This window comes from Eucalyptus grandis, chromosome 1, assembly GCF_016545825.1.
Source record: "Eucalyptus grandis isolate ANBG69807.140 chromosome 1, ASM1654582v1, whole genome shotgun sequence".
Classification (NCBI taxonomy): Eukaryota; Viridiplantae; Streptophyta; class Magnoliopsida; order Myrtales; family Myrtaceae; genus Eucalyptus; species Eucalyptus grandis.
Window position 1 is genome coordinate 6,604,605 of NC_052612.1, and position 22,930 is coordinate 6,627,534.

The following is a 22,930-nucleotide window of genomic DNA, read 5'->3' on the forward strand; positions in this document are numbered from 1 at the left end:
AGAGAAGGAGACAGTTATCCTTTTTGTCTATTTCACCCTTTTTTCACCTTATCAAAAACAATTACAGGACTCGACTCTTAAACTAAATGACTCATAAATATAGCTAATGTTCTGAGGTGATAAAATCCTAAGAACTTACAAAACATTGATTACACTTAGAAACATGAACAATCATGAAATAGAAATACGCTCAGACTTCTCAAAAACAACACTACAATAAAGAATCTAATTAACTCGAGTCATCGGTATCAATTCACCAAACAAATTCATCGGTATCAATTCTGGAATATCGGCATTGACAACCATTAATATCAGTAACTTCTCGATTGACATCAACAACTCATAGTTGATTGACGACAGGTTTAATTTCTTTCACATCTCATATGCAACTCCCGGCCTCCTAACACCCACTTTTATCTCCTAAAATGTACAAATTGAAGCCCTGTAGATAAACTTAATAACTAAATCTGGTCTCTAAAAGAACACTGCATTGGCTTATCAATCGTCGCATGTTTTGCCTTCACGGGCTGTGTTGGTTTTCACCACCCAATATGGCATCGACGACTCTGTAATCTTGCCAACTAGTAGATCAGCTGTTGTCCTTGAATCGGTCTCTAGGATGATTCTTCAAATTTTGATAACTCGCCAATCAAATTTGTGATGGAAGAAAACCACGATCATTTTTTTCCAGTGGTGGTGCTAAAAGATTTTCTCTGTGGTGGCGACAAAGAGAAGAAAGATTATTTTTCAACACAGAGAAATTTCATTCGCGGTCCTAAAGTTTGATATTTGCTGCAGTTATGCTATTGATCTCTTGAAATTAGATTTTGCACTGCCAATCTAATGTTATGCGGTCGGTCCACTACTACTATTTGTGTCAATTATTGACTGAAACTTTTTACATGTAATCGATTTAATTTACAACATCGTTAAAGTCACATGATTGACAAGCAAAAAATGTAATGTAAGAATATTGTTGGAGCTTAGATCATGTGCAATAATAGTAACTTAGATTCAAATAAATGTAAGAAAACTAAATCTGAACATGATAATACTGAATCATGACATAATTATGTAATCAACATCGATAGTCCAAAAGCCATCCAAAAATGTTGTAAAATTTTGCAATGAAAATGCTTGTTAGCAACGTAGTCAATGATGTAAAAGTTCACGGATAGAATTCTAAATTTATTTTATCTCTATTGGCACATGTAACGCTCTAGCTGGATGAACTCTTTTTAGCCATTACTTTCATTGATGGATCACAAAAATGTTAACATCACTTGTATTTGATGAATATTTAAGCCAATCTATTTTTTGAGTTTCACCAGCAATTATGCACCTAACCCTCTCTCTCTGCTGCTCTTTATTCGCCAGCTATACGAAAGGCCAAAAAATATTTTTTGAGTTTCACCAGCAATTATGCACCTAACCCTCTCTCTCTGCTGCTCTTTATTCGCCAGCTATACGAAAGGCCAAAAAATATTTTTTGAGTTTCACCAGCAATTATGCACCGAACCCTCTCTCTCTGCTCTTTCTTCGCCAGCTGTACAAAAGGCCAAAAAATATTTTTTGAGTTTCACCGGCAATTGTGCACCTAACCCTCTCTCTCTGCTGCTCTTTCTTCGCCAGCTGTACAAAAGGCCAAAAAATATTTTTCGAGTTTCACCAGCGATTATTCACCTAACCCTCTCTCGCTGCTGCTCTTTCTTCGCCAGCTGTACAAAAGGCCAAAAAATATAATTGAGCGAGTTTCACCAGCAATTATGCACCTAACCTAAAGTAGCTTTATTCTCTCTCTGCTGCAGGCTGCACGCTGTAGCTGCTCTTTCTTCGCCAACTGTACAAAGCCCAAAAAATATATTTGAGTTTCACCAGCAATTACTCACTTAAAGTAGCTTAGTCCTTCGGTTTGATAATAAGGAGCAACCCACTTTGTTGACCTCACTCCAATCAGTGTCGGCGAAATAGGTATACTCTCTCCTAGTCCTTCATCGATCGGAATTTCCATTCCAGAGCATCAGCGTCAGCATCGTCCTCCGCTCCCAACTCGCAGCACCATATTTTTCTTCTCAAGTCCAACCTTTCTTTACTCTTCAGGTTTTGTTGCTTTGATTTCTTGACTCATGGCTTCTGTCCTATGATATGCTTCATGTGCTACCATGTTCTGTTAGATCTGGGTTTTGGGGACGGTTTTCCTGTCTTATGGGATCGGACTCTTTTAAGGATATTCAAACATCATAGTTTTGTTGCTTTCTGAACTATGCATGCACATTCAAACATCACATGGCTTTTTGCAATTGCATTTAGCTTGATATAAGAATGTTTAATTCTTTGGATTAGCTAACTTTGATCTGCATTTGGTTACTGCTAATTCTGCCTCACCCCAGCTTCTAGATTGCCCTGAGAAATCTGGTCATCTTTAGTTTGTTGTGAGCATAATTTGAATTTGCAGCCCACCCAAAAGAGAAAACCTTACATGTTCACTGCGAAAATTCTAAGTCAATTAAAGTGAGAATTTGCAGACTATCCAGAAAAAGTTGGTTTTTCACAAAAGTGCTATTAAGTTATAAATAAGTCATATGGAAATCAGGTAATACTTTCTTTTTTTTATCAATAACTTTTTAACACTTACCAATTCTTTCATGAATTTATCCGCTTGAAAAATATCCGTTTGTTTTAAAATGTAGTAAAGTCGTCCCTGTGACGTATGAGAGTTAATTGCCTTTTTGACAATTTGCGTCTGGATGGCCTCTTCACTAAACAAGACGTCTTCTTGTAAATGGCGTAATTATGACCTTTTGGGTGTCGAATTGTCGTGATCATAATTATTATTACTTTTTTGACCAAGATCATGTGTTCTACGTTAGTCCAATTCTAAGGAAATTTGTTACCCCCGTAATAGGGGGGTGAATTGATTTTTCAAGATATTAAAAATCAATTTTGTAAAACCGACCCCTATAAAAATTGTGCTTCTACTACCAAGTATACTAGCAATTTAAACAGGACAAACTAAAAAGTTTAGAGAAAGAAAAATTGCAAAATGAGAATTATGAAAGTTCAATTCGGGTATACATACTCCTCTTTCTAGCTCTAATAGCCCAAATAGACTGAACTCTACTAGCTATGCCAAGAGTACAAATACCATCGTGTTTTGAAAATTACTCAATCGGTCTTAAACTTTTCAATTTTGTCAATTTAGTCTTAAACATTTGTATGAAATTCCAATATATTCCTTTCAGTCATGTTTTGCCAAAAATTTCTGACACGACATCATCGTTGGCCGTCCTATGTAGCACACCACTATACCCATGATTTTCAGCTAAAATTGGCGAAAAGACTAGATTGAAATTTCACACGAAAGTCTAGTTAATGACCGAATTAGTATATATACAATAAGTTTAGGATTGATTAGATAATTACTCCTATCTTGTTACAAGTGCAGAACTTGCTGCCATAGAGAACTTGACTTCCTTCTACAGCAATCCCGATGTACACTGAGTAACCTTTGGACCCTCCAATAGCCATTCTCACACCTTGTTCACACAATACAAAGGTCCTTTTCTAAATTATAAACCACACCTCCGACTGTTTACAAAGAGTCCATTGTACATTTTATCTCTTGCCTAGACAAATATTGTTCACTCTAAGTATGTACAACCACCCTTTTCATATGTTTACGAGTGGGTTTGTCCCTCTTGCTAATACTTAGAAACAATACTAAAATGGATGTAAGTTTATGAAAGACACGAACTCAAAAGTCTCCCAATAATACTTAAAGTCTCTTGTAGTAGTTATATCTATCTAATCTTCCAATAAAAAAGAAAAATCTCAGCAAAATTCCTTAAAAACACGTGTATAAAACCTTGTTACAATCTAGGCCATCAATCTGATCTTCTATTAATGAGGGTTTTAATCATATTGTTTCACCAACCTTTTGAGCGAATTAGTCCCTTTTTTTTGCATAACTAATCTTGGGATGTCACATTTTATTGCTATGACTTGGGGCTTTGATTTAGGAACTCCAATAGTCATTAAATCTCTCCATGGAGAGCGCCCGCTAAAAAAATCTGACTGCTTTGCATAACCTAGTTTGGTTCTACACCTTTCCTCCAGCAGCTTTCCTGACATAGTAAAATCTTACTTATGTACTTGTAAAATCCGAACCAAGTTTCTGTATGGTTTAAACATGAACATTTGCACGCTTAAATGAATTCTTTAAATCCTTGGGTTAAATTCTGATATTATCATAATCCTTTAAGTATATTTTCCAAGCAGTTTCTCCATTTTCGACAATGACAAACCTATACCATTCCTTCAATAAGAGTGAGTTATGCACATAAGCATGCATATTCTGCAGAACTATTTGACTGTAAAACCAGAGATGATTCATGCATGCTTCTACATGCGACATTTTAATAGACCATACAAATATGTCTGCAAAACATAATAAACTCCCCTTAATATGTACACATAGTGTGATACTCCCCTTGAGTATGTGCTTCTCCCCCTTCTTGTTTCTTAAAAAAGCAATAACATCATATGGCCACGGATGAAAACCTTATAAGCAAAATCATTCATTTATTTATATACAGAATTGTTCTACAAAGCATATTCCGGAAAAATTAATATAAAGGAAAGTGAACATTAACCAAAAGGATCACAAACACCGATTTCATCCATCAAGCTAGAACGTATTGTTATCAAGAGGTTTATTCATAATATGAGCGAATTGCAAATTGATGCTAACAAATCCTTTTCATTGATTCATGTTGTGCTGTGGCTGCCATAATTAAATAAATAAATAAAAGAATCATATGAGAGAGTCTCTCTTCTTCAAGTTTGACCTAGTTCAGAGCTCCTCGAAATGGAAGCCACCCCCGTTAATTAGCACAACTCATTGTTTAGGCTTAAATCTTTTATTAGAAATCCAAAATTTAGGCAGCTGAATACTTGGCCAATTTTTAAGACAGTGTGACTCTAAAAATTGTGCTCGTAGTCAACTGAAACACAATTAGTAAAGAAAGACTTACCGATTGCTTAACAATGTTGCATTTACACTTATTTTCAAATCCTTACATTAAGGATGACACGTCCTTATATCTCAATAAGGGCCATTGACTTAACTAAGAAATTTTATCATTTCCCTTTTTGCTGATCAATATGTCATGAGGTTTAGTACACAACTGACTATATTATTCTAAAGAATTTGATTCCGTTGAATACTCGAAACACAGACATTTGACTAATTGGAGTTTGAATTACTAAAATTGCGACAACAACTGAGTAGAAATGTAAAAGAGACTTAGGGTTGATGCCTGATTATATATCGAAATACCATGGGTTTGACATATAGACCTCCTTGTCAAAGCCCTGTATGCTATTGGAAATATGTATACGTATTAGGCGCATTTTGTGGGCTACTACATGGTGCACTTGTTTTATATTTTAAGTTCCAATGGGTCAGTTTTGTTTACTAGTAATATTTTCCTCCAATCATACTTTCAATTAACAGGTCACAGATTATGGACATTATCGATATGCAAATTCAATCAAAATCAAATACGAGTGATGTCAATATTTGTGTGATCCATCAATAAAAGTTATGGCTAAAAAGAGTTCATCTAGCTAGAGTGTTACATCTGCAAATAGATATAAAATAAATTTAGAATTCTATCCGTGAACTTTTACATCATTGACTACGGTTGCTAACGAGCATTTTCATTGCAAAATTTGACAACATTTTTGGATAGCTTTTGGATTATTGATGTTGATTACTTAAATCTAAGTTATTATTATTGCACTTGTTGACATCTAAATTTGTTGTTTTTCTTCCTCTTCTTTTCCTCCTGCGCGGTCCAATCTCTTTTCCTTTCGGCCCGCCCGCGCCCCAGCTGTCTTCCTTGTCCTGTCTTCGCGCGCAAACCCGCAGAGGAGGAGAGACAGCAGTAGCAGCAGCCCAACAGCAGCACGCCGGCGGGCGCGGGAGCGGAGCGAAAGAAAGACGGGGGAAGCGGAGAGAGAAGGAGGCGAAAGAAAGTGGACCAACCGAGGAAAGAAAAACGAGAGGGAGAGAGCTCGAGAGGGAGGCGAGAGAACGGAGACGAGGAGGGAGTCTCCGAACCTTGTCGCCGCCGCCGCCGACCCTCGCTGCCGCCTCCCACACCTCTCCAGCAACCGCCATCCCCGACGACTGCCGCCTCGCTAGGTCACTGCCTCTGCTCGCCGCGACACCAGCCACTGCGCCGGTCACCGCATCGAGCCCCCTCGCCGCGCGACGCAACACCGGCCGTATTGCGCCGGCCCGCCGCCGCTCCGGTCCGTGCCGTACCTCCGCGTCACCGCTCCGGGGCAACTCTTTGCCGTCACCCGCCGCCATATCCGCGTCGCAACCCTAACCGAAGGGGCCGACTGTGCAGCCACCGACCACACCTCTCCAGCTAACGCCATCCCCGACGACCACCGCCGTGTTGCTTCCCCCGCCGTCGCCTGCTGCTGCGTGTTCGTCACCAGCCGCCGCGTTCGCCATAGCCCGCCGCTGCTGTTCCGCCACTTGTCTTTGTCACCCGCTGCGTCCCAACCATCGCCGTCAAGCCCATCGTCGCCGCCGTCGCCGTCCGTACGCCTAGCGACGCCTCGGCGCGAGCAAGGAGAGGGACGCGTCCATCGGGTCCGCGGCCGGGTAGGCTTTTGATCTTCAGGCAGGCCACGTTTGGGCCGAAGCAAGGCCTTTGGGCCAGTTTAATATTAGTTTTTGCTTTTGTGTTGGGCCGGGCTTAGTTTACTTAGATTTCTTTTTTTGGTGGACTCAGTTTTGAGCTGGACTGGGCCCTCGTTTAGGCCCAGTCCTATTGTGGCCTGCCGGAAGTGGGCCCTCCCGGCCCGTACCAACCGGGGCTGAACCCGGGTCGGGTGAGACCGGACCCAACCCGGTTTGCCCTTTTTTTAAAAATTAAAAATTACTTAAAAATTAAAAATTTCGAAAATTTAAAAAATGTAGATTTTGGTTAGGAATTACCATGTCTTTCCTTTTTAGCGTAATTAGCCTTTTATTTTCTTGTACCTTGATTATATTATATGTTTAATTTGCATATTTAATTATGTTTGTGGATGTTCAATTACACATGTTTAATTTGATTGCAATTAGGATTTTGGTAGCTACGATTGTTATTTTAATGACTGTGCACCCGTATAATCACCTCACATATTATTGGATAGGTATAAAATTAATCCAAACTGCCTAAGTTCATCAATGCAGCGTTCTTTAGAGACCAGTTTAGTTATTCACTTAAGTTTATCTACGGGGCTTCAATTTGTACGTTTTAGGAGATAAAAGTGGGTGTTAGGAGGCCAGGACTTGCACATGAGATGTGTTAGAAATTAAACCAAATTAATAAATGTCCTCAATCGACTACGAGTTGCTGATGTCAATGGAGAAGTTACTGATATTAATGGTTGTCAATGCCGATATTCCAGAATTTGATACCGATGATTTATTTTGGTGAATTGATAAGGATGACTGTCCGATGCTCAAGTTAATTAGATTCTTTATTGTAGCATTGTTTTTAAGAAGTTTGTTTGTATTTCTATTTCATGACTGTTCATGTTTCTAAGTGTAATCATTGTTTTGTAAGTTCTTAGGATTTTATCACTTTAGAACATTAGCTATATTTATGAGTCATTTAGTTTAAGAGTTATGTGTGAAGCATGTAAAAGTCGAGTCTTGTAATTGTTTTCGATAAGGTGAAAAAAAGGTGAAATAAACAAATGGATATCTGTCTCCTTCTCTTTTTTGTGTTGTGTTAGTGAGTGTTTTAGCTTTAAATTATCCCATCAAGATGTAGCATGTTTTTGTCTTCTACAAAAACTCGAAATTTTCTAGTTTTGATACAATATGAAATTATGAAGGAGCACTATTAGCTATTATAGAAGTTTAGATAATTAGATGGATGCATTATTCAATACTTAATTGATATAATGTCTCTTTCGCGACCCATGTTCCTTTTCAACAACTAGATTACTTGCACAGCTTGGGCTCAATGGACAGAGAGCTGTATAGAAAAGTGGAGGATGGTGGAATGAACAACTCGATCGCGGAGGAGGTAAAGAAGGATGAAGGAGGACCTTTAACGGAAGTGTCAAAGGATGAAACGGATTCTGAAGAAATCTGGAGAGGTCGACGGGAGAGAATGAAGAATGCATTGGCGGCTTCCGCGGGGGGACAAGATCTGGCAAAAGCTTACAAATATGCTACAAAACTGGCGGGTGTCATCCAAGGCGGCAAGGTTGACGAGTTCCTTTCCATGATCGATGATTTAAATGATCCATCTTTGGAGCGCGTCGATTGGTCTACCATTTTAAATTCCCAATTTGAATCCAACAAATCATTGCTCCACGTGGCAGCAGCAAACGAGAACGACGACATCCTAAGGCTTCTGGTTGATTATGTTGGTGACCACCTCATAACCGCCCAAGGTGATCAGGGAGAAACCCCGCTCCACTGGGTCGCTTGGTCGGGGGGATCTACTAGAGCTGCACAGATGTTGATTCGCCGGGCAAGAGACCTCCCCAACGTCAAGGACAAGAACCTCCTCTTGAGGATGAAGAACAAATGGGGAAACACCGCTTTGCAGTTGGCCGTGCGCCAAGGTCACGCCAACTTGGTGCGCTATTTGTTGAGCGAAGATTTGGAGCCCGTGTACTGGAAGAACGTGGGTGAGAAATCTCCCCTGTACGAAGCCCTCAACATTAAGGACTCCGATGTACATGAGGCTTTATTTTCTCATGCGTTGGAACCATCAAAAATAGAAGGCTTTCCGCCCATTCTTGGTGCCATTATACGTTCACGACGCGGTACGTACCTAAATCTACTTATATGGAAATATATTTATCTATTTCTGGACTGACTCGTCCCAAATCTGTGCAATAACTTTTTGCTCTTACTAGAACCCCTTACCAGTTTTTACTTAAAATTCCCTACCCTGCTTGTTAAAGTAGTTGGATACCCATCGGTTTAGCTGCATAATAAACAAATTATTCACATTAGAGCATAATAGATCGGCTTAAATATTACAAATACAACCAATTCACTAGAAACTCATGTGTTGTCGATCTTTGATTAGCAAAGCTATAAAGTGCAAATATTTAAGATTGATGACCATGAAAATCTGGAATCTAACAATGATGCCATTTTTGAAGCAACTGAAAGCCATGAACCAAAATGAACAAATGAAAGTTTAGGCCAGGAATTATAAACTGGTAGCAAACCTGTAGGTTGCGCAGGCGTGATTTTTTCATTGGAAAAAGAGGAGGTGAAGATTCCGTCACTCTCAGCAAATTGATGGATTATCGTAGACTGTTAATTTATTTGTGACAAACAGTCAATAGGGTTTTAAGAAATTAACAAAAGTGGATCTAAATCAAGAAATAAATTTTTAAATGAATACGGTGTCGCGACCTACCCTCGGGGGGAGGGAATAGGTTTAGGGGTATTGCCTAAAGACGAGCCTAAGGCCCATGATTAGGCGTGAGCTCTTCCAAGCCCATACCCCGCGTGACATTGGGATATTCTTTAGGAATTTTTGCACAAAATGAGTCGCCACTAGTATATTGGGGTCGACTAGAAACCAAGTGAGGCGCGGGAGAACACCACACTTCCTACGCAACCAGAGAATCTAGGGGCGAGGACTTGATTACACTAATTGACCAATTAGTGCCATTTCGGTACCTAATCTTGTTTATTTTAGCAAAATGATTTTTGGCAAGTAGTTTGAGTTAATTTCATGCCTATCCACTAATGTATGAGATGATCATGTGAGTGCGCAATCATTAAGTAGCAATCATAACTACCAAAATCCTAATTGCATTAAAATTGAGTGTGTGCGATTAAACATCCACGAACGTAATCAAATATGAGAATTAAACATGCAATAAAATCAAAGTACAAGAAAAGAAAGGCATAATTACGCTAACAAGGCAAGACACAACAATTCCTAACCAAACCCTATGCTTTTTCAATTTTTGAAGTTTTTAATTTTTTAATTTTTTTAATAAAATAAAATTAATCTTTTAAATTTTAATTTTTAATTTTTTAATTAAGAAAAAGGTCGAATGTTTTGAATGCTTCCTGAGTTTTGAATTTTCGGAAATATTTTTGAATTTTTATTATTTTTCGATTTTTTTGATTGTTTTTATAAGTTTTTATTTTTAATTTTTTTAATTATCTTATCATGCTCTGTCGTTCCCTTGCTGCACTTCCCCCCTTTTCAGCAACTCCTATTCCGGAAGCCACTTTCTCTCTTGTCTTTTTTTTTCTTGTTTTATTTCTTTTCTTTTCTTTTACTTTTATTTTTCTCCTCCCCTTTAGTCTACCCCTCTACACATTTTCTTCTTCGGGCGTCATCTTCTTCCTTTTGTCTTTTTCACTTTTAACACCCATTTTTTTTATCTTTTTATTCTTCAATAATTTCCTCCCACGCCCCGAAACCGACCGTTCCTTCCGAAGCCTCCATTGCCGAATGCCCAACCCATTCTCTCACGCCGAGCACTATGAGCAAAAACAACGGCTGAGCTCGTCGTTTACCTCCACCATCACCCATCCAAAGCCATTCGTTATTAGGGTCCAACGGAAAATGAATATAACGCAGCGAATGTCAAAGAAACTCATTGCAGATCACGTATTTCTGAAGGAGTGCAAACCGCCCATCTCAACCACCGTTGGCAGCCGACACCCCCCATTTATGACCACAAAATAGCGAATGTACAATGTGCGGACATAAGAGACAACCCAACAGAATATCTTAAACTCCGAGTACTTCCTTGTCAATGAGGACCACCGGGACACGTTAAAAATTTGCAAAATAGATAGTAGGAACACAAAATGAAACAAAAAGAAAAGAAATGAGAGTTGCCCTCCAACCCTTGCGTAGAGCAACCGTTGCCCTTGCTCAACCTCCACCAGGCGTCAACTATTGATGGTAGAGAAGGGAAAAAGGAAAAAAAAAATTAGAAAACTAAAAAATTGCAAAAATTATCCGCATTAATATTGGCTATGCCATGTAGGACAGTTAGTACTACTAGACCGCCATGCTAATGATTTCCAGCAAAATTGACTAGAATGACTAAAATGACAAATCGTTAAAAGATTTATGACTAAATTGACAAATTATTAAAATGGTTATGACTAAATTGGCACAATTAAAAGATTTAAGACTGAATTATCATACAATAGATATAAGGCTTTTTGGACAATTTTCCCTGTCAAGTATAATTCCAACCCTAGATGCAATAGCTTTATTTTTATCCTGTCCCAATTTATTAATTCGAGCACATGTTATTATTTACATTGCACGACGTAACATGTTTGATGCTGCTCTATTTGAACTAAACATGCAAAACAATTTCAAATAGACATAAAGTGAAAATGCGTAACAATGTATTGTGTGATGCACATAATAAATTAGCATACCCAATAAATGTATGTGTCTAAACTTACGTTGCACTCGTTGAATAGATTATAAAAGTCGACCTGCACACGTAACGTTCATAATCCATATATAAATGGCTTAAAGTTTTAATTTTTTTTGTCGGTCCTACTCTAATCTTACTCTAACACACACTTTCAGACTTTTGCCCTACCTCTTTGCAGGGCATTCGAGTCGAAACCCGCTCCTGAAATGAAATCGTCCCCACCCCAAGCCCTCCTGAGAAGGTGGGGATTTAAACCCCCACCTTCCAAGTTGAAAGGGTGGCCACTGGGGCTTAACTTATTTGTGATAATACAATTAAACCTACTTCTACCATATTTAACCACGTTTCATGTAGTGAACATGTATGTAGAAGGGCTGTTTCATAGTTTATCAGCTCATAGTTCTAATAAGCACTTTAGAAACTATACAAAAGATCCCATTGAAATGGGATTTACTAAATATTTCTTATTCTTACTGTCCGATATATAAAAATCCTTTTATGAAGTACTATTGATTGAAATCTCGTAATAATAGTTCAATTTATTCTTCATTGAATGTAAAAGTAGATGACATTGTGGAATGAATCAAGCGTTGCCATGGGCTTTTGTAGATAGGCACTTTAATTAGGTTATCATGATAGGCACTTTTTTTAAGGTTCATATCAATTAAATAAGGTAAGGTTATTTCTTTATATCTAGTAATATTCTTTCACTTGGGAAAACTATCCAAAAAGCCCGAAACCTATTGCACTTTTGCCAATTCAGTACTAAACATTTTTATTTCTTGCCAATTGAGTGTATTCGGCTAATGACCGGAATTCATTGAAGTGGATAATTTTTTTATACTTTTTTCTTCTTCTTTTTTCTTTTTTCTTTCTTTCTTCCCCCCTTTCTTCTTCCTTTTATCAATGGCCGGCTACCAACCACCGGTGATGGCCAGCTACTAGCCATGGCTGGGTGAGTTGACCTTGCCCGCCGTAAGTGATGCTTGGCCAGGCAAGGCCAAGCCCCGGCAAGGGTCGACCTCACCTAGGTTAGGCGAGACCAACCCTCAAACTAGGCGAGATCGCCTGGGCGAGGGTGAGCCCCCTTTTTCGGCCACATCTTACTTGAGGCATGCGAGGCTAGCTAGCTCGGCCATAGTCGGTGGCTAGCACAAAAGGAAGAAGAAAGGAAAAAAAACAAAAAAAGAATCATAAAATATTTTTAAAAATTGTTTACATTAGTGCTGATCGTCCTCCAAGACACCGCTAGTATCCACGTCAGTGAATTCCTATCGAAATTGGCCGAATTGACTCAATTAGCAAGAAGTAAAAAGGTTTATGATTGAATTGGCATAAGTGCAATAGATTTAGAACTTTTTGGACAATTTTCACTCTTTCACTAATGTATCTGGAATGTAACCGGTTACCCATATTGAAATCTGTGGCCTAAATTACTCCATCAATTTCAAGAATGACGGCATCCGTCATGCGAGCACCTTTTTTTGTATTTGTGTAAAATTGAAATATGTTTTTATTATAAATAATTGGTGAAATATTATTCTATTTCATAAAAATTTTCTTCTTTTGAATAGAATAAATGCGAAATTCTTAATTCATGTTATATATTAATGTAAAAATATAGGGGGCTCGATGATAGTTAGAAAATTCCTAATTATCATTGTTATATGACTCATGAAATTTGTATATGTACTTAACAATATTATTAGAGTATATTTTATAGGAAGTATCATAGAAATGTAAGAATTTTCAATAATTGCTCATTTGCAGTTTTTGAAACTCATTAGAACTAATTTCAATAAAACTAATGCCTCTTTTGTTGAACAAAAGTCATGGTATAAGAGGCAAACATAAATCCTAATTTGAAGCAAAATAAATGGAAAGTGGAAGAAAAACACTCTTTGTGAGGAAAATAATCAATCCCTTACCAATTAGAGCCCTATAAATCACTTTTAGAGACAATTCTTAAAGAAAAAATCATTATTTATTTATGTAGATGTTACAACGGTCTAGATTAATTTGCAAAGTTCACTGAACTTTTATTAGTATTATGGATGTAATTTTTCTGGTGGTAAAATGAGACTCGTTTTATTTTGTGTTGTGTCATCACAGCTTAAATATGTGGTCGTTAAAGTTAGGATATATATGACTCCATGCAATGCACATACAAGATAGAACATATAATGTGATTTATTGAGTAAAAATATCTTTCCCAGAATCACTAAAATTTCACAAAATATATTTGGTCCATTCACAAGATATAATGGGATTGAGTAGCACAATCCCCATGGATGAGATTATCTCTAAAGCAGTCTCGCCTGTCTTTGAAGTCCAATGGCCACTTACAATCGTCAAACACTGTTGGAATATTCTCAAACAAATGAAACACCTCTCTCGCATTATTGAACCTCTTTACTAGCACCTCCAAATTTTCATAGTTAGGGCCAAAAAAAAATTTCTTTTGGTGGAGCCTTTTCCTTTCTGTAATTTGTGATTTATAAGCTCTACTATCTTAGAAATAGATTCTGGTCACAAATTTTACTTAGATTTTTTTCACAAGTTTTGGTAAATATATAATCTCTTAATTGAGCTGAATAAGTGCCGTATACCTTTACGAAGAAGATGACGTTCCATCTAGAGAGGGTGGAACAATTTTAAGAGGGATTTCGGTACGGCGCTGTGGAGGCTATTGCAATGTTCTTGACAATTAAATAAGTCTGCTTGATATTTGCTAGAATTCGACGGACATAATATGAAAAGATCATTTTCCTTTTCTTGATCTTGCCCTAGCTTGCATTACGCCTGCCGACTCTATAGTTACTTTATGGCGTGGAAATGCCATATAAATTGCTATGTCATTTAGTAAGATTTTTATAGTGAAATCTTAAGCACCTGTCGATGTCATTAACTAGTTTTGGTATTCCAATCTAATCTATTATTGTCGACTATCAATACTAGTAGTGATTAAGGTACGTCGAAGATGTCCCTATTCCAAAATGGGTTTAAATATATTGAGACCAACCAAGCTCCAACCATCCTAATTTGGAGCTCCTGATCCCAGATTTATTCGCCCTGATACTCGACAAAAACATGGAGCTATTTGCAATGACCGACTCCAACGGGGGCAATGTATTCCATTTCGCAGCTCACCTGAATCATGCCTGGGTATTCGAATTCTTAGTACCAAAAACTGAATATTTGACCCGAGAACGGGACATGAATGGAGATCTCCCCATTCATATTGCAAGCAAGATGGGTTATGTTGAACATATCGAGAAGCTAAGGAAAGTATCACTTTTGCCAAATGGGCAAGGGCAAAACAGGCAAGGGCAAAACATTCTTCATATCGCCGCAAAATATGGTAGAGTCTCCGTGGTGAGATATATACTCAGCCATTCAATTCTAAGGACAATGTTAAATGCACAAGATAATGATGGAAATACAGCTTTGCACTTGGCTGCGATGCATTCACAGCCCGCTGCTTTGATTGATCTTATGCGGACTAACGGAATTCTACCAAGCATGTTCAACATCGAATGCTTGCTCGCTGTTGACATTGCTCGACGACGACTCAAGGCAGAGGGGTATAACATTCGGCATGTAGGTAACATGAACAGCCACTATTTTTTTTATTAACTTACTGGAGATTTCGTAGACTAATGCATTAGTTAAGGCAGATCTTGTATTCAAATCATTATGTCTCTCAGCCAACTAGATAGTAGAAGTATTGATCAAATTTCTAGAATAGCCGAGACTCCTCTCGGATAAGTGTTCTGCAAGTCCCTAATTTAGTCTTGATAGGAGGTAATTAAAATTTGTGATCATGAATTTCTCTGCAGTTAGAAACAAGTAACGTGTCTTTCATAACACGGAGATAACAATTTATATATTTCGTTTAATTGAGCCTCTGAATACGGTCATGAATAAAAAGACAGGCTTTGTCAAGGTTGCATTCTGTTTTTCATAAAAAGCCAGGGGTCAATGTGGCAAATTTGACCGCTCCAAATGTAGCACAATCTCATAACATTATCATTTTTTCAACCTATGAAATGATTGCCCGCATAGATTCCATTCATGCCTCTTTTTTCGTCTAAAACGAGCTTGGTAATTTTGTGCTAATTCTTCAAAAAGAGCAGAAACTGCATCTTTAGAAGCCAACGTTTCCAGAGTTCATTCCCGTTATCGATATGGTATAAGTTTGTTCTTATTTTCCTGTTTACATGCTTCCGATCTCAGCAATTGGCATACCTGGCGTTGCTTTGCTCGCTCGCGGGAAAAGGTCCACTTGGAAACCAAGACTTATTCCTACTTCGAGCGAAAGCTCGAGATGAAGAGTTATCAGTAGTCCGCTCGCGCAGAAGCATGCCGAGCAGGGACATCGTCAAGGATTACATCAATTCCCGTATGGTGGTGGCAACGCTTGTGGCCACAGTGAGTTTCGCAGCTGGTTTTGCAGTTCCTGGAGGATTTAACAGCTCAGACACAGCCTCCAAAGATGACCGGGGCATGGCTACGATGCTGGACAATAGAATGTTCCAGGCTTTCGTGATTTGCAACACCATCGCGATGTTCTGCTCAATGACTGTGGTCGTCAACCTCATCTGGGCGCAGATAGTTGATGTCAACGTTGCAGTCGCTGCATTCGAGCGCACAACGCTACCACTACAAATTGCACTCCCGGCGATGTCCACCGCTTTCTTAACTGGTGTCACCTTGACCGTTGGCAAACTCCCGTGGCTTGCTAACACCATATTTTATTTGGGACTCGTTTTCCTCCTCATTATCTCATTTGCTAAATTGTTAGGGGAGCCTCTCATCTTTGAAATCCTCGGTCATCCTCTCCGTCGACTAACATTCTGGCTTATTCTCGCTTACATTTATTTGTGGAGAGTTGAGACGTACATTTATGATGACGATGACGCGGAAGATAACAGAAGGGAGAAGAAGACCTTCGCTAGTCCGCCTGTGGATGTTGCCGGTGAATCGAGGACCGATGACTCGGCGAAAGCAAAATGTGAGGATTGCGGTACATCCTCCAAGTCACTGATTTGAATTGTTCATTCCATATTATCTGTAATATGTAGTAATAATATACGTTTTCCTTGGTAAGTGTGACTCACTCGACGGTTGCTTTCCTCTACGTCAGACCAAAGGTGATTGTTAATGTATGTAAGCTAAACCATGTGTTTCTCTAATAACTTAAACTTATTAGAATTGTTGGATATAATTCCATCAAATTTCATATGTTATTAAAGCAGAGGTTCTAAGTTCAAACATTTTCAGGTCCTATTTACTTCATCTATTATATGTTCTCATGTTTCAATCTTAGATCAATTCAAGTTTACGAGTGAAGATGAGTATAAAAGTATTTGTATTATAAGTATTTGAATTAAACATTGCATCCGTCTAATAATTTAAATTTTTAGAACGATTAATGGTAGTTCCCTGAAATTTCAAAGTGATACACACTTCATGTAAATTAAATGGATGAATGGCTCATTTCATCCGTTTCATCGCCTTGGAATCAAATTGTTAACTTTGAACATGTGGAAGCTCGTGGGTTTATGAAATCACTCGTCTGGAGTAGCCATGTCTGATTTACTTTGAACCAGTCCAATTTGCGGCACTCTCGAGTCACGAAATCCTAAGTACTCACTTACCTGTCTGGTGTGCAAAGAAAATAATTCTCATCACCTACTCTCTGAGTCGAGAGTTGGGTGAAGAAAACAGGAACAAAATAATTCTCTTCACTCCTCACAAAACAATAGAATCAAACACCAAACTCATTTTCATTTACACCCCTTTCATTTCCCCTCTTCTCCCTCCTAGGCGCCCAATTTCTGTGCATGCAAATCAGTTTTGGTGTTTGATTCGTGGCGAGGTATAATCTAGTGAGCAGCGGGCGCAGAAGTCTAGTCAAGGGACGAGATAAAAAGGAATTGCTATACGCAACTCAAGGAGAATTGTGGAAAAGTCTAGATACGTGATTTTCCTCCTCCGATCTCTGATTTTTATTTCAAAGCTGGTTGGTTTTGACACGTAAAATATAACTCTAAAGTGATTATGGACCTATTTATTCGACAGTGAACGTAGATAATTACAAAAAATAAAAAGGATCCCATTATACAAATGTCTATTGAGTTATAAACTTTTTAAAATTAGTCGATTTAATTTTAAATATCTTGACGATTTATCAATATAGTCATTACACCAGATTCCTGCCACACCTTTCAGTCTCTTATTCTCAGCAAAGACGAACAACAGCACTCATCAGCCCAACATGCTCAACTCCAAGCATAGAGTGACTCGAACTCTTCGTGCTCTTGCACGTGCACCCTCTCTGTCTGGACTTGATCTCGTTCGAGATCTTCTCTAGCGCGTCGCCCTTGACGATGGTGTAAGCGCGCGCGAGCTTTCCTTGTCCAGCTTGTCGACTTGTGCTTCACCGAGTTGAACCGTCTAGCCGCGACACACAGAAAACTGCAGTCAGCTCCCACGTTAATCTTATCAAAGAATGTCAGGCCAATGTCTTGACATCACATGTTGATGTGACGTGACCAAAATGAATGAAATTAGAAGACGCGCAAGTACTCGCCTCCACCGAAAAGGATGCGATGGTGACGGGACAGCCATCACCTTCAAGGGTGACAAAATCCAGACTGGTTTGTGGAAGGAGCTTGGGGATGAGATTTTTATCAAGATCAAAGGCCTTGAACATTCGTGCAGGTGGGATGGAATGCGTCTTCGCCTAAGATTTCCAAGTCCCGGGGCAAGAGATATGTGAGATTATGTTGAAATGCCCTTTAAATGATTCTCAATCTCCTCGTTTAGTTAATCTAAATCAGCATCACAATGTTCTTAAATAATACAATAAAAAAGAGAGGACAAAAGGCATGGATCTCAACCCCAAATTATACTTATTAAGAGAGGTCTTTGAATGCAGACACCCTTGAGGTGGGAATTCACTAAATTATAACTTAAATATTCTAACGGCGCCAACGGCTCGGACGAGCAAAGCTTGAGTGCATGCGGATAATTCTTGCGCAACGAAAATGCATGGTAAGTTGCGAATCGAGACTCGTCTGCGTACACGCTATTGTGACCATGACCATGAATACCACTTCCTTGACCAGTTGGCCAGTCGGAGGAGGAAGACGTGGGTCGAGCATATCCTATAGTGGCACATTTGAGTCTTTGAATAATGTCGACATTTGTGTCATTTGTAGGGAAGAGAGAAGATTCCCTGGATGCTTCCCCATCATCCTCTAGCATCGGTACTTTTACTGTTGACTCTGTTTCATGAAAGAAGAATGAATCAATGTTTTGATCACAACCTCAAGTTGCCTACAAATTCCAAATTTTTGAGATACTGTTAATACAAACCACTTTTCAAAATTTGTGCTTGCTCTTCCTAAAAGTCTTGTTAGAATTATTGGATGAATCCAAATTCAAATGATGCAAGCCTAGGGTAGGCTTTCTCAAATAGTAGGATCGGGAGAGTGACTCGCACACGGAAACAGGACGAACAGGAATTTTAGCACTGTGCGAGCTCAGGAGAACATTCATATCTTTGTCGATACAGATCGGATCGACCTGATTTCAAAACCAAATGAACAAAGACTTCTGGATCTACAATTTATCTGTTTTGGGTTTTCTGAAATAAGTACTGTAGGATAGTCGAAATTGGGTTGGAAGTAACGAACAGAACAGGAAAAGATAGAGACTCCGTTGGTTGCTCTTCTAGGCCTACAAGGAAGTTTGGGGGGGCACCGATTCTTCTAGATCGATGATTGCAACTCTTCAAGGATGCAGATTTCCAAAGCTCCGACTCTTCAAGGACGGAGTGAAAACTCTTCTAGGTTTTCAAAGGGATGAACTCTACAAGGTTCACGATACTTGCTTCAAGCAAAGTTTTTCATTTATCAAAAGTCGTCTGTCTTGTACAAGGGATTGGATGGCATATATCATCAAAGAAATAAAAACAGAACATTGAAACTAGGAGAAATAAAGACAGCGTTGAAACTAGGAGAAATAAAAATGGAGTATTGAAAATATGAGAAATAGTAAAGAGCATGGAAACTATAAGCTAGTAAAAGCATCACGTGAGCTCCTAAGGTGTCTTTCAAGCTTCCGGAATTGACTCAAGATATCGTTACGGCTTCTCGGTTTCGTCGAGCTTGAATGCGGGCCGATTTTCTTGGTCAAGAGAGTTGGTCTTCAATGCGGGCTGCATCACAATATGTCAAAGCTATTTGATCAACCCGAGACCATAGGTACAGGGGGAATGTATTGATTAGATTTGATCATGTAGCTTACCAAGAACCATGTAGCCATAAGATCCCGCCACTGGGATCCAATTCAACGAATCCGAATTCAAGAGCCTCACCGTCCCAAAAACCAAAAGCCGAGGCTCGAAGTCCAACTCGAGCAAGATGTTGTTCAGCATCATGTCCTGATGGACAATAGGTAGTGAGCAATCGTGATCCAAGTAGGCGATCGTGGGAGCCACGCATTGAAAATCTTCATTCTCTTGACACAAGTCCAATTCAACTGCTCCTCTTCCTCCATGCAAGACCTTTGCAAAGTTCAGAAAACATTGGATGATGTCCCTATAGTTAACCATCACTTTTTTTTACCGTGACGATGTGGCCGCTGGCCTATTTGGCCTTGTAAACGCTTCTGAATCCACGTTTTCCAATGTAGTACTCTTCACTGAAGCCGTTGGTGGCCTTGGCAATATTGTTGAATGCAAATTTCGTTCCCCTTTCCCATATGATTGTTGGAAATTAATCCAAAGAAAACGACACTGTTTGTTATAATAAGAACATTAATGTAAAGAAGACGATAACAGCTATATAATATGCTTTTTTTTTTTATGTAAACTTACAAATCTTGGAGAAAAATAAAATAAGTTATCACTGGAAAAATAACATAAAATTGGAGGTGAGGTACGGATATCCGAATCTCCTTAAGGCGATTAGTTCCTGCCAATGGTGCTCCGTAGATTCACGAACTATGCCTCTCAAGATACAACACCTCGAACCTGTTTGGATTAGCACTATATAAACAGAATTCAGTCGAACCGTTCAATTGAACCAGCACATAGAAAAATCAGAAGAGTAGAGAAGTATATCAAAACCTTTTAGGAATCGAGTCGGAAAAACCAAAACCAAAACTGTTAAGAAGCTCTATGTTCCTATCTATTTATAGAGTTTTTTAGTTCACGTATAGAAGAGATATATAGAAGAGATACATAAATTAAATAGATGCATGTATCCACGAAATTCATGAATCAAGAGACACGTGAATTCAAGAGATTCGTGAACTCAATAAATATATGAACTAAAAGATACATTAATATAGGAAATTCATGAATTGAATAGATACGTGAACATAAAAATTTAGGAAATTCATGAATCCAAAAAGAGATATGTGAACCAAAAAGACGTAACTTAATTTATTGGCTTTCGTTGATCCATTAACCATAATTATAACCATAATTATAACAATCGCCCACATTAATAGATCAACAAAACATTTTTGACTGAAGGAATATGAGCATGCCCGTTGAAATACACTGCATCAAGATAGGTAGCTTTCGCTTTGAACCTTCTATAGTGAAAGCCTATCGAACTTACTTAACTAGTCAATGGACTAAGCCTTAAATCACCAGTTGTTTGTGTAAGCCTAGATAATAAACCTCACACAGAGTATTTCCAATTCAAGATTGGTTCTCGGTTGTGTTCGTTCTTTCGATCCTGAATCTCTCGGGATTCGTGCGTGCTTTAGAAAATCTAGCCTTTAAAATTTTCATAAGTCGACCAGCTCCATGCATATAGGTGCATTCCTATTAAAGATATCCTACCATATCTTACTTGGATGTTACATTCCAAGTTATAGGAATCATTAAATAGGAAAGCATTGTTGCATCATAGGAATGAGAGACAATGCTTACACTAGAGTTTCCAAAATTTGTGTTGTTCTATTGAACCTAGACCATGGGATCTCCAATCGCATAGGTTAGGTTTCCACCCTGGAATCTCTTTATTGGGTTAAGGCTCTTAAACTCATTCCACTCGATGCGCAGTTTATCTGCTCTCTTGACAAACCTTTTGTTAGCGGATCCACAATATTTTCCTTTGACTTTACAAAGTCTAAAGAAATAATTCAATTTAAGAGCAACTGCCTTACGGTATTGTGTCTACGATAAATGTGTCTAGACTTACCATTATAAATTACATTATACACCCCCACACTTTTAGAAAATTATAGGATTGCAACTTTCCATTCCATAACTCGTATAGAGTTTTACCTATCCTTTTGTGAGGTATTTTATTAAGAATATAATTTAAAATTAAAACTGCCTCCCCCACAAGTTTTGAGGTAAACCTGAACTCAAAAGCATAGCGTTAGCCATCTCCTTTAGTATTTTGTTCAATCGTTCAACAACTCCATTTTGTTGTGGAGTATAAGGTGTAGTCGTTTGGAGAATTATTCCAAAACTAGCACAAAACTCTTTGAAATTGATTGAATTGTATTCTCCTTCTCTATCAGACCTAAGCACTTTAATTCGTTTATCAAGTTAGTTTTCAACTTCATTTTTATACTTGACAAACATGCTCATAGTCTCATCTTTGCTAGTTAGTAAATAAACATAGCAAAACCCCGTACAATCATCCACAAATGTGATGAAGTACTTCTTTCCACCTCTACTTTCTACAAACTTTAAATCACATAGATCACTATGGATTAATTGTAGAGGTTCACTTGTTCTTTCAACGGATTTGAAAGGTTTCTTGGAAAACTTGGCCTCAACACAAGTCTCACACTTGTAATGGGCATCCAATTCAAATTTTGGAATTAACCCCAAGTTTGCTATTCTCTTCATTGTACCATAGTTTACATGTCATAATCTACCATGCCATAGATAAGGAGACACAACAATGTAAACTGAAGACTTTTCTTAATTAATAATCTTTAGGTACACATAATTCGAGTTTACATCAATGACTGCCACATTGGCTTTAAATAGGTCATTACACAAGTACCATTTCCCTACATACATTCCTCATTTTGAAAGTACAAACTTGTCAAATTCAAATACAACTTTGAAACCCTTCTTGACAAGTATGAGGCCAAAATTAGGTTTTTCTGAATCTCTAGTACATGCACCACATTCAGCAGGGCAACCTCCTTGCTAAATGTAAACTTCAGGATCACCTTTTCTCTTTTGGCAATCTTTACTGATGCAGAGTTAGCCATATAAAGCTTCTCATCTTCTTCAAACTTCTCATAAGATGAGAACATGTGTTTATCTGCACAATGTGATTTGTGGCACTTGTATCTAGCCACCGGCCATTAGTGTTTGACACCAGAGATGTTTCAGACATTACCACAGCAAACAATCTCCTAATATTGTCATGTTCTATCAAATTTAGCACAATGGCCAGGCTTGTTGCAT

General features: G+C 38.4%; 1 protein-coding gene across 1 annotated transcript; it reads left to right on the plus strand.

Annotated features, from left to right (window-relative positions):
- Positions 1 to 14,398: 14,398 nt before the first annotated feature.
- On the plus strand, positions 14,399 to 16,610 carry LOC120290939 (protein ACCELERATED CELL DEATH 6-like). Its single transcript, XM_039307914.1, has 2 exons — positions 14,399 to 15,069; positions 15,706 to 16,610. The coding sequence occupies exons 1-2, from the start codon at positions 14,560 to 14,562 to the stop codon at positions 16,519 to 16,521; spliced, it is 1,326 nt and encodes a 441-aa protein (XP_039163848.1). The 5' UTR covers positions 14,399 to 14,559; the 3' UTR covers positions 16,522 to 16,610.
- Positions 16,611 to 22,930: the final 6,320 nt, after the last annotated feature.